General features: G+C 45.0%; 1 protein-coding gene across 1 annotated transcript in view; it reads left to right on the plus strand.

Moving 5' to 3' along the window:
• LOC134498594 (retinal guanylyl cyclase 2-like) overlaps nucleotides 1-12,043 on the plus strand; it is a 109,076-nt gene that overhangs the window by 94,448 nt on the left and 2,585 nt on the right. Inside the window, exons 15-19 of the mRNA XM_063304752.1 lie at nucleotides 1,636-1,828; nucleotides 3,558-3,732; nucleotides 6,351-6,449; nucleotides 6,929-7,023; nucleotides 9,513-9,598. Coding sequence (XP_063160822.1) covers nucleotides 1,636-1,828; nucleotides 3,558-3,732; nucleotides 6,351-6,449; nucleotides 6,929-7,023; nucleotides 9,513-9,598 — 648 coding nt within the window. The remainder of the gene's footprint in view (nucleotides 1-1,635; nucleotides 1,829-3,557; nucleotides 3,733-6,350; nucleotides 6,450-6,928; nucleotides 7,024-9,512; nucleotides 9,599-12,043) is intronic.

Here is a 12,043-nt window from a genome sequence, read left to right on the forward strand (position 1 = left end):
CAAGAAGCAAGAATCTAGGATTAGCTTAATCCCTGATCAATAGTATGTATTAGAAAGAAGGCTAATCTGACAACACAAGACCTCCAGCTAGTACCTTACTTCCAAATCAGCCACCTTTATATAGGCAATTTTTGATGGCAAAATGGTTGTCCATTTCCTCCTATTGATATTGATGTTGTTTTTCTGATGTACAGGTAGCCTTAACTTAATGATGGTAATTGAGCCCAGAATTTCTGTCGCTAAGGCATGCGGTTGTAAAGTGAGATGGCATCACTTAGCGATGGCAATCCTAGTGATTCTTCTTGCCATTGTTAGGTGAATTTTACCCACTGTTAGCCTGAGCATCCACCCCAGTCCAAGCCATTCTGGGCTTGGCCCCTCCCAGCCCCAAACACTGCCTTCATCTCCCCACTGCCTATCTCCCCCCCCCCACCTATCTCCCCCCATCTCTGCCCTTTTGGAAGCCCTGCAACCTGCCTTGAGGGCAGGAAGCCCACCTGCGTGGCGTGAGGAGTCCCATCCTGTCCCATCCCAGCTTCTTGATCATTCTTTCCAGGTGGCTCCCTTCAGATGCTATCTTCTCACCTTACGCTATCAGTGGAGCTGAGAAGATAGCCTAAAGCGGGAAGACGGCGTTCTGAAGGGAGCCATCTTGAAGAAGTGGAAGAAACAATCGAGAAGCCGGGTCCAAAAAGGACTCACAAGGGCAGGCAGCTGCTTCTGCTTCACCGCAGCAGCTGAGTGAAAAAGGCAGGGGTGCAGGAAATTGGGATAGGAGGCAGCTGGGTGAACGAATGTGGGCTGGGGAGAGTGGAGCTTGCTATTGGCGGCCTGCTGCCCGTGCGGGTGGGCTTCCCGCCCCCAAGGCAGGGTGCAGGGCTTGCAAAAGGGCAGAGATGGGGGGGAGATAGGTGGGGGTCGGAGTTTGAAGCACCCCCGCAGTCCTAAATGCGGGCAGGCTGCCAAGCACTCAAATTTTGATCACGCGACTGCGGGGGTGCTGCATCAGTCGTAATTTTGGGCACCGGTCGTAAGGTCATTTTTTCAGCACCGTTGTAACTTTGAACAGTCACTGAATGAATGGCCATTAAGTGAAGACTACCTGTGTAGGGCTGGAAGCTTGCATCTTTCATGAAGACAGGGCTGTCTGCATCTGTTCACTGATTTGTTAACTACTGGCCTCTCTTCAGAAAGCCGTTGCAGATAAAAATTGCAGCCCGTGTGTGGCTGTGCTAGTGTTCGTCGTGTTCCAGCCATCCCTGTGTTGCTTAGATCAGCCTTTCTCAGCCTTTTGACTCTGGAGGAACCCTTGAAATATTTTCCAGGCCTTGGGGAACCCCTGCACATTCAGGCTCAAATATAGGCCAGAAGTTACCAAATTATTCGTTTCATGGACAGGATTGTATAGAAGCAGTAACACTATTCTTAAACTAAAAATAAAGAAGAAACTTACCTCTTTAATGTGCAGTTGCCCGAATTTGAAATTATTTTTTTAATAAATCATGACCTTCCACGGAACTCCTGGTGACCTCTTGTGGTACCTGCGGGTGCCACAGAACCCTGGTTGAGAAACCCTGGCTTAGATGGTTCTTTTCCTTCTCAAGTGGTCCAGATGACTTCCTGGTGTCATTTCAGGTCAGTGGCAGAAACGCTGAAAACGGGAGCATCTGTTGAACCAGAATATTTTGAAGAGGTCACCATTTACTTCAGCGACATCATTGGTTTCACCACCATGTCCGCCCTGTGTGAGCCGATTGAAATTGTGGACCTCCTCAATGACCTCTACACTCTCTTTGATGCCATCATAGGCCACCATGATGTTTACAAGGTACGTCTTGGGTGCGTGTGCGTTTGAGTTGGAGCACAGTAATGCCAAACTCTGCTTCACCTTGGCCTCAATTCAGGGTGAATACTCGAATGCACTGCACTTTGCTTGGCCACAAGACAAAAGGAGTTTGGGATTGCCTTCTTCTGGAATGTTTTTTGATTCTTCAGTCTAGCCTGTGGACTTGGGATTTGCCGGTGTCTCCCCTCCAAGTCCAGGTTGGATCCTGGTTAGGTGCTACAGATGTGGACAAAACCATATCAAAAGGTGAAGGTCCTCTTTATAATCAGAGGGGTAAAAAATTAGCCTATGGTCAACACATATCAGCACATATTTTTCAGCCTCCAGATTCTTTTCTGATTCTTCCAATTTTCACATTCATGGGGGTGGCTGGTGGGCTGCGGAGGGTGAAAAGATATTCAGTCTCATTAACCCCAACACCACCATCACTACCCTAAAACAGAAAAAAGATGGAGCAACCAGTTGGGCCCCACTATCTCTGGTGATTTCTCTCTGGTTGTTTAATCCAGGTTTTTTAAAACGGTGTCCCTGCAACTCTGCAAGAACTTGTTGCAATTCTGTGAGAGACTAAGAGAAAAAAAAGTTTACTCAAACAAGCCAGTTTTCTATCCCTAGAAGTATCAGGGGCTCTGGGATTTTTTCCTGCCCAATTAACTGAGTTCTGCAGCCTGAAAAAGTTTGCAAACTCCAGGCTTAGTCTTAAACAAGGGCAGGGTCTTTATCAGTAGAAGGTGCTATAATACCAAAAAATTGAATTTCTATGTCATAGCGCCCCCTGCTGAAGAAGGAAAAAATGGTACCTTTCTGTTTCTTGGGAAATCTTCCTGCTACCAAAACAGAAGAAAACTAAAATAAGAAAATTAAGTCATAAATACACGATAAAATGATATAACAACCCCCAAAATAAACATCTAACAAAAGAAAAGTATTTTCACTAATTTTCTAAAAGCAGAGAGCATCCTGTAGTTTGGGAGAAATCCAAGATTAAGTTATTTCTCCTTGCTAAGAAGGAATATTCAAACAGAAGAGAGTTGGACATTGCACGTGGATGGCTGATGGAGGACAGCCTGCATCACATCATCATCCCCATGTCTTCTGTCACCTCCAGCTGTTATTTTCCCTTAGAAATACAAATAATACCTTACTTACAAAAAAACCCTGACCTGTTTCTCTTGGGACTGATGAAGGAGCAGCTCAAGAAATAACGTGGGACTTTGCTTTTATACACGATTGCAGCGACAAGACTTTTATATGCACAAAGATGGAAAGATCCACAAATCCCTTCAGTGGAGGTCTGGACTATCAAACTGATGGAGCTGGCCCAAATGGCCAGGTTAATAAGAGGAAGTACCATGTCTAGATTTGTTTGTACTCGGCAACCACTTTTAGACTATTTGCTTGTGTCGAAAAAAAGATGAAGCTTTGATTTTGGGTTTTGATGATGAAATGGCTTGGTTTGATAGAAATAATGTTACTAAGGTTTAGCTAATGATAAGAGATTCCATTTGTAAAGGCATTTATATCTGTAGTGGAGAAGGTTGGAAGTCACCTTTTTCTACTCTCTGTCTGATCTTGCACTCTTATACTTTTTCTTTTTTCTTTAGTTCTGTATTCCGCCTTTTCTACACGCTATGTTTTGCATTTTAATTACACTTTGAAAAATAAAAAACTTAAGTAAAAAAAGAAATACAAATAACGTCTTGATTGACAGGTGGAGACCATCGGCGACGCTTACATGGTTGCATCAGGACTTCCAAAGCGCAATGGTCACAGGCACGCTGCTGAGATAGCCAACATGTCTCTGGATATCCTCAGCTCAGTGGGAGCTTTCAAAGTGAAACATATCCCTGGTTTGCCTATTAAGATACGGATGGGGCTGCATTCTGGTATCAAAGTTTATTTCTTCCTGCTCAGTCTGATCTAGTATGTGGGGAGCTTTCATGCTGGTGTCAAATGTAGTGAGGCCTTACATTTCCCTCACCAGTTCTTTTGTTGTGCCTGCTTGTTCTTTGGAAATAGATATTGGTGTGCATATCCTGGACACAATTCTCTGCTTCAAGTTCAAATCCTGATTTGACTCCCATACCCATTTTCAAGCTGTGTGTTAGGAATAATGCAAAATGCATTGCAGTGAGATAGGAACCTAAATCCATAGTTATTTAAAAAAGGTAAACAAACACATTTTCAGTCATCAATTTTATAGGGACCAGTCATCACAAAATGGCATTAAAACTTTTGGATTCTCTAGAACGCTTCATCAGGTGAAATACTAGAAAAAGCAGGGATTGGAGAGAAACAAGGAAGGCCCCAGATTGGGCCAGATGTTTCAGGTATGAAATCTGTAGTTCATAATCAGTTTCAGATAGAGATCTTTTTCCTCCCTGCCTCCCTCCCTGCTCGCTCCTTCCTCCCTCCCTTCCTTCCTCCCTCCCTCCCTCCCCCCCTTTCACATATTAGGCCATCCCCATAGCTAAAGCAGAGGGAAGGGGTGAAATTCAGACAGGAATTTTTGGAGCAGGCTTCATGTTTAGTTGTGTTGTTACTGTCCAGTTGTTCAAATCTCCCAGTTTTTGTGACCTGACAGACATCATTTCTCTGAGAGTGCCTGCCCGGAACTGCTTCTCTGAGTTCTTGAAAGCTCCTATCTGAAACACTTAACATCTTGCCATCTTTTCTTCTGTCAGCCTCTTCTTTCTGAATGCCTTCCATTTCCCCAGCATCAGAGGCCTTTCCATTGCCTCTTGCCTTCGCATGATGTCTCCAAAATATTTAGGTCTTAGCTTTGTTAAGAGTCGGAAGCGACTGAACGAATAAACAGCAACAACAAGTAGTGCCTTCAGTGAGCATCCTACCTTTACTTCATCAAGTATCAAAGTCCTCCTCCTCCCCCCTCCCCTCCCCCTCCCCTCCCCTCCCCCTCCTCCCCCTCCCCTCCTCCTCCTCCTCCTATTCTTCTTCTTTCCTCCCCCTCCTCCTCCCCCTCCCCCCCCCTCCTTCTTCTTCTCTTGGTCCAATTAGGCTTCTAAGCACCCCTATATCTGTACGTTGAGGGGTGGGGAAGACATATGGCTTTCAATTAGTTTTTAAACCGCAAGCGCCTTCACCTTGGGATAAGAGAACCAGCCAGTAAATAAAATACAGTTTGTCTACGTGATTTGCTAATCAGATTTCCAGGCCCAAGGATGACAGCCTGGGTGGGCTTTGGCTTTGCCAAGAACTGGAAAGAGTTGGGCTCTAATTTTCAATTATCAGCCACTTGGAACCTTCCTCATGTTTCCTCCAAGTGGTTTAATGCCTGTGTTTGGCCTGATTTGATACTTGAGAATGGATAACTTGCCATTGTTTCGCTCCTGGACCTTTGATGCTCTGTTGGCATTTTAACTCCAGAGGCCATCCAAGCTGAATTGGTCCATGGGAAAAATAACCGGGTAATCTTGGAGAGTGTATAATCTCACTCACGTGGAGTGCTGCTGACGTGTGGGGTATCTGAAAGCATTTTGCAGCTGCCATGCAATAATAGCGAGTATCCAGCATTTGACAAGATTTAATAGCTGACACAAGATGGAACATTATTAGACATTCCGTAGATGACAGGCAGGGAGTGGTCATTCCTATCTGGTAATTAATTAAAATGGATGCTTTCTTGAATTGGTTCTACTGTGCCTGTGGTATCACGAGTAAGTCATCTTGGGTGCCCCATGAAAAGACAAGATAAAAATCTAACTAGTACAAGTGTAAGGAAATCAATATCCAGTGTGGGTCAAAGCAATCCAGAGAAGCTAATGAAAGAAGAATGTGATAGTCTTCGTTTCAAGTCTTAATTTGTGGATTTCAGCTGAATATTAGAAGCATTTTAAGGGGAAGAGAGTCTGAACAGTGGAATTAAATACCTGAAAAAGAGGGAATGGTGGAGGTCTTCAAGCAGAGGATGGTCAGCTAACTGCTGGAGATGAGATAATCCTAGATTCCTTGTAATGGGTTGGACTAGACCAGTGTCTTCTCAACCTCAGCAGCTTTAAGATGTGTGGATTTCAACTCCCAGAATTCCCCAGCCAACTGGGGAATTCTGGGAGCTGAAGTCCACACATCTTAAAACTGCTGAGGTTGAGAAACACTGGACTTTATAACATCCAATATTCATTTCTAAGTTGAAATCCTTTGGATATTAAAGGAATATTTGTGATGTGTGTACGGCGGCAGCCACAGAATTTGACATTATGAATAAACCCAAATCAATGTTCCTACTCCAGTGTGAAATCACACCATTCATTTATTAATTTTTAGAATTTATATAGCCACCCGTCTCCTTCTTGTGACTCTGGGCAGCTCCAATATCAGCATACCTGAAAACCAAGAATTAATAAAGCAAGATTCCAATGAATCCAAAGTCCCTAAAACTATACTCCAACTTAACCACGCATGACTGTTGGGGAATACTTGGTTCTGGCTTAGCAAAACCCAGATTCGTCCAATGTATTTTTTTCTGGCTCTTTTGTTCTTCTAGGCCCCTGTGCTGCAGGGGTGGTGGGTCTCACCATGCCCAGGTACTGTCTGTTTGGAGACACAGTGAACACGGCTTCGCGGATAGAGTCCACCGGATTGCGTAAGGGCGGGCAGTCTGTAAAGAAAATATTGGTATAGTGCTGCATGCCAAGCCTGTGGTCTGAAGCAGGCCTGCCCAGTGGGTGATCCAGTAAAAATAATACAGTGGGGAAGGAGTGTGTTTCAGCTTCCATGGGTGGGTCCAAGAAGCAGAGATTGGTGGGTAGGGGGGCTTTGCAGATGAAGAGATGAAGAAGATACAGCAGCAGACCTGATATGGCTGGCTGGGGAATTCTGGGAGTTGAAGTCTACACGTTGCCAAGGTTGAGAAACCCTGCTCTATGGCCTTGTGACCTTTTTAACAATGGAAAATAAAAGCGGGATTAATAGGTAGAAAAATGGCAATCTATTTCCTAGCATCTCCAAGATGGAGCTAGGGATGTTTTCTTTTCTCTCTTGCTTTTGAACATATGTACAAAAGACCCAGCGAGGTGTGATGTATGCATTTTCTTTCTTGTTAAAAAAAAAACACACCTCTAGCCTACAGGATTCACATCAGCCAAAATACAATGAAGATACTTCAGAATCTTAAAGAAGGTTACAGAATGGATTTTAGAGGGAAGACAGAGCTGAAGGTAAGAAGCGTGGCCAGCAAGAGATTTGGGGTGCAGACAAGTCATATCATCTCCCTGCTAACTTCATTAGCATGCCACAAAGCAGTATTTTTCTTTTAAGGTTACAGGTTGTTGGGCAGGTCAAAGAGAGGACATTAGAATGCATTATATCGGAGGAAATCGTTTGCAGGTATTGTCTGAGCAAATTTGTCTGAGCAAAATTGCAGACCAAAAATATGCTGGCATTTAGAGAAAGATGCACACAAACCATAGGGTGAACTTTGAAAAAAGGAATGTCAAGGCCTGTGTAAGTATTCCATCCTCTCAATCGGCCTGAGTCTTCGAATGAAAGATCAGTTTCATTTGCATCTAAATTGATTCCTTTTTTAAAAAAATAACTGTATTAAAAATTTTAAAAAGGAAGCTAACTAACAGAAACCAATATCTAGAGGAAGGAAGGAAGGGAGGGAGGGGGGAAGGGAGGGAGGGAGGAGGGAGGGGGGAAAGAAGGAAGGAGGGAAGGAAGGGAGAGGGGGAGGGAGGGAGGAGGGAGGGGGGAAGGAAGGAAGGAACGAATGAAGGAAGGGAGGAAGGGGGAAGGAAGAGAGGAAGGGAGGGAGGGAGGAAGGGGGAAGGAAGGAAGGAAGGAAGGAAGGGGGAAGGAAGGAAGGAAGGAAGGAGGGAGGGAGGGAGGGAGGGAGGGAGAAACCCAAAAGTGCAGAAAAGAAAGAAAATATAAAGAAGTAGCTTCCAATTTTCTCTACAGCAATTATGTAAATTAACACTCTGTGGTTACAGCATGACTTTCATTTTTTCTATAATCTATTTTTTTCTAATCATCAGAAACATATAAGTTCATTTTTTTCTGTTTCACACAAAAAGTCTGTAAGCGGCTGCATCTAAATGGCTTCTGAACAATTCACAGGGTGGGGCGGGCCATCATGACCACCACTTCTGACTCCAAGGCCCCTCATTTCATAAGGGGTGGGGGGAAATTGCAGCAGACGTCTGGGTTGGGCGGACGGATTCTGGTTGCCGGAGCTGGTCCTCAAAGTTCTGTGGGGAGGGGAGCCATGTGGCCCGTAGGCCGGCACTTTGCTCGGGGACTCCTTGGCCACCAGCGCCATCTCTCCCAAAAGACAGTCATGGCTTGGCCAACTGCTAAGAGTGATCCCCGTTTCTTCTGATAGCCCCCTGGAAACTGACTCACTTTCCGGGCTGTTTGCTTTGCATCTGCCGAGGTGAAGTGAAGCTGTCCCTCCCAACAGCAGATCAGGATGGACAATCAGCGGGGGAGGAGATCCGACATTCTGCTCTCTAGTTTGCCTCGCCTGCTTAATGGGCCCAAAGTGTGCCATGCTCTGGAGCCCTAGGTCGCTCCAGAGAGCCACTCCACGTGCCTAGTCCAGAGGGGCATGGTGCAGTTGTGACATCTGCTCATACAGACCGCCTCTCACGGTGTGCCACTTGGATGTCCAAAGGGGGTCTGCTGAGCAGGCTGGAGGGTGAGAGAGGGCAGGGGCATTCCTCCAAAGGTGGAGCAGAGTGTGATGCGCTGGAATGGGGGGGGTCTCCTGTTTCAAGGGACTAGTCCTCTTGACTTGCCCCTGATTTTGTGCATTGGAGGGGGCACAACTGTTAAAACTCAATAATGGACTATTCCCTCTCTTCCCACCTTGCAGAAATGAACGAACAAACAAACGGACGAATGAATGAATGAACAAATGAATGAATGAATGAATGAATGAATGAATGAATGAATGAATGAATGAATGAACAAATGAATGAATGAATGACTCTGATTCATACAATTTATACAGCCACCCATCTCATAGCCATGACTCTGGGCAGTGTACAAAATGAAAGTTAACAATAATGATACCTAAAATCTAGATAAACATCCAAAATTGCAGAAATCCTTTCCCAACTTTTCAGGGCAACTGCCTAGAGTCACTGGGAGTTGGCTGGCATATTATTATTATTATTATTACCATCATCATCATCATTAATATGAAATTGGCTACATAATGGAATGGAACTATTTAGGAAAAAAAAAACTCTTCACGTTTCCCCAGAATGATCTGGGTGGTTCATCAGTGGAGGGGGGGGCAGATCGGACTTGCTTTGCCAAGCCCTTTCAAGCTGAGTCTGGATTTGGCTGGATAGTGGATCCCAACTGCATCAACTATTCTGATTTTTATTTATTGCATTATGTTGTTTTTCCTCTTCTTTTGAGTGGTCAGCTGTTTATTTTTAATTTTTTGTATATTTCTTTGAAAATGGATTGTCTTGTAAAACATAACTAATGGAATAGTTTTTAAAAATATTGCTGCAGTTTAAACAATTTAATTTTAATTTTAAACAATTTGTAACTGAAACAATTTAAATTTTAAATTTTTTTTAAAAAATTAAATTTTATTTAAATTTAAGCAATCTAAAAAACGTTACAATTCTTTAAAAACAAGCAAAACAAAACTATCCTGATGGATTTCCATACCTCCTTTTTATAGGGCAAAGGGTTAGAAGACACGTACTGGTTAGTAGGCAAAAAAGGATTCACCAAGGCACTTCCCCACCCTCCAGAAATAAAACCTGGGTAAGTTTTATTGTTATTGTTATTGTTATTGTTATTGTTAGCTGTCTGGGGAATTCTGGGAGTTGAAGTCCATGTGTCTTAAAGTTGCCAAGTTTGAGAAACACTGGAATAGATGATCTTCAAAATCCTTCCCAATCCTTAGAGCTTATGCTTTTATGATTTCTAGCATCATCCCCTCTCTGAACTTTGCTGTGATTTATGCCATCTTTTTCTGGGAGTTGAAGTCCACACAACTTAGAGTTGCTAAGGGTGAGAAACATTGTCCTTAGTCATTAAATCTAACAATCAACCAAGTTAATGCTCACAGAGTTACCATGTCATACAAATGCATATTACTGGACTTTATTAAATCTCATAAATTTATTAAACAAATAAATAAGCCACCTGGAGTCACTGTGTGTGAGTTGGGCGGCCATATAAATTCATTTAATAAACAAACAAACAAATAAAATCTGTTGTGTGAAGATGGTCAATTTTTTTAATCTCCTAGGGCTGTGAAGCCTTTTCTCCCCCATTTTGATTCTCCATTCTTTTTTATTATTATTTTTTGTTCAGAAGATACTAATTAAAATTGCAAGCATATGGGTAACCATTTGGTTTATTCTCGTTCTTTTCATGGTTTCATCAACTCTGATTCTGTTTTGCTGTTTGTTATGGCAGAGTCAATAACGACTTGATGACACATTATCAGACAACGGTAGAGGTAGGCTGCCATGACTTTGAGCGACCTTGATGGCTGCCATTCTATGTACCCGGAATGCCCTGCACCTTTTCTCAACCCAGACTATTCGGGGGAAAAAAAATAGGGACCAGCACAAATGATGACCTTTATTGTTAAATTTTTCCGCCCAGAATCTTGCAGGGCAATGCGTAGCAATGCCAAAGTCACTGCCCAGAACAGCCACAAAGTAGACTTCTGCAGCCATCGCTGTAGACCAAGAAGAACTTGCCACCAGCGATTCACCCAGACGTTCATGGCAGTATCAGGCAGTTCTCTGTAGTTATCTGGGTACTTTGCTTCAGAGCTGATAAAAATAGAACTGATTAAACCATATTTCATTCACATTCGTACATGCTCCTGTTATCTCAGGGTAGACAATCCGAAGAGGGGTAGGAGCATCTTATGATGTGGCTGGGAAGTGATGTGGGATTGGGCCTGGCAAAGTACTTGATGAGAGACCACCAAGGACTCCGGGGACTGTCTGGGAGGGCGGGAGGGAGGGAGGGAGGAGATGGAAACGGAGGGAGGGAGGGAGGGCAGGAAGGAAGGAGATGGAAACAGGGAGGGAGGGAGGGAGGGCAGGAAGGAAGGAGATGGAAACAGGGAGGGAGGGAGGGAGGGAGGAAGGAAGGAAGGAAGGAAGGAAGGAAGGAAGGAAGGAAGGAAGGAAACAGGGAGGGAAGGAAGGAAGGAAGGAAACAGGAATGGAGGGAGGGAGGGAAGGAAGGAAGGAGATGGAAACAGGGAGGGAAGGAGGGAGGGAAGGAAGGAAGGAAGGAAGGAAGGAAGGAAGGAAGGAATCAGGGAGGGAAGGAAGGGAGGGAGGGAGGGAGGGAGGAGATGGAAACAGGAAGGGAGGAAGGAAGGAAGGGAGGGAGGGAGGGAGGGAGGAAGGAAGGAGATGGAAACAGGAAGGGAGGGAGGGAGGGAGGAAGGAAGGAGATGGAAACAGGAAGGGAGGGAGGGAGGGAGGGAGGAAGGAAACAGGAAGGGAAGGAAGGAAGGAAGGAAGGAAGGAAGGAAACGAATGGAGGGAGGGAAGGAAGGAAGGGAGGGAGGGAGGAAGGAGATGGAAACAGGAAGGGAGGAAGGGAGGGAGGGAGGAAGGAAGGAAGGAAGGAAGGAAGGAGATGGAAACAGGAAGGGAGGGAGGGAGGGAGGGAGGAAAGAAGGAAGGAAGGAAGGAAGGAAGGAAACGGAGGGAGGGAGGGAGGGAGGGAGGGAGGAGATGGAAACAGGAAGGGAGGAAGGAAGGAAGGAAGGAAGGAAGGAAGGAAGGAAGGAAGGAAGGAAGGAAGGAAGGAAGGAAGGAGATGGAAACAGGGAGGGAGGGAGGAGATGGAAACAGGAAGGGAGGGAGGGAGGGAGGGAGGGAGGAAGAAAGGAAGGGGATGGAAACAGGGAGGGAGGGAGGAAGGAAGGAAGGAGATGGAAACAGGAAGGGAGGGAGGGAGGGAGGGAGGAAGGAAGGAAACAGGAAGAGAAGGAAGGAAGGAAACGAATGGAGGGAGGGAAGGAAGGAAGGAAGGAAGGAAGGAAGGAAGGAGAGGCAGGCAGGCAGGCAGGAAGGAAGGAATGGAGGAAGGGAGGGAGGAAAGGAGGGAAGGAAACAGGAATGGAGGGAGGGAAGGAAGGAAGGAAGAGGCAGGCAGGCAGGCAGGAAAGAAGGAAGGAAGGAAGGAAGGAAAGGGAGGGAGGGAGGGAGGGAGGAGATGGAAACAGAA

Source organism: Candoia aspera, chromosome 5 (genome assembly GCF_035149785.1).
Source record: "Candoia aspera isolate rCanAsp1 chromosome 5, rCanAsp1.hap2, whole genome shotgun sequence".
NCBI lineage: Eukaryota > Metazoa > Chordata > Lepidosauria > Squamata > Boidae > Candoia > Candoia aspera.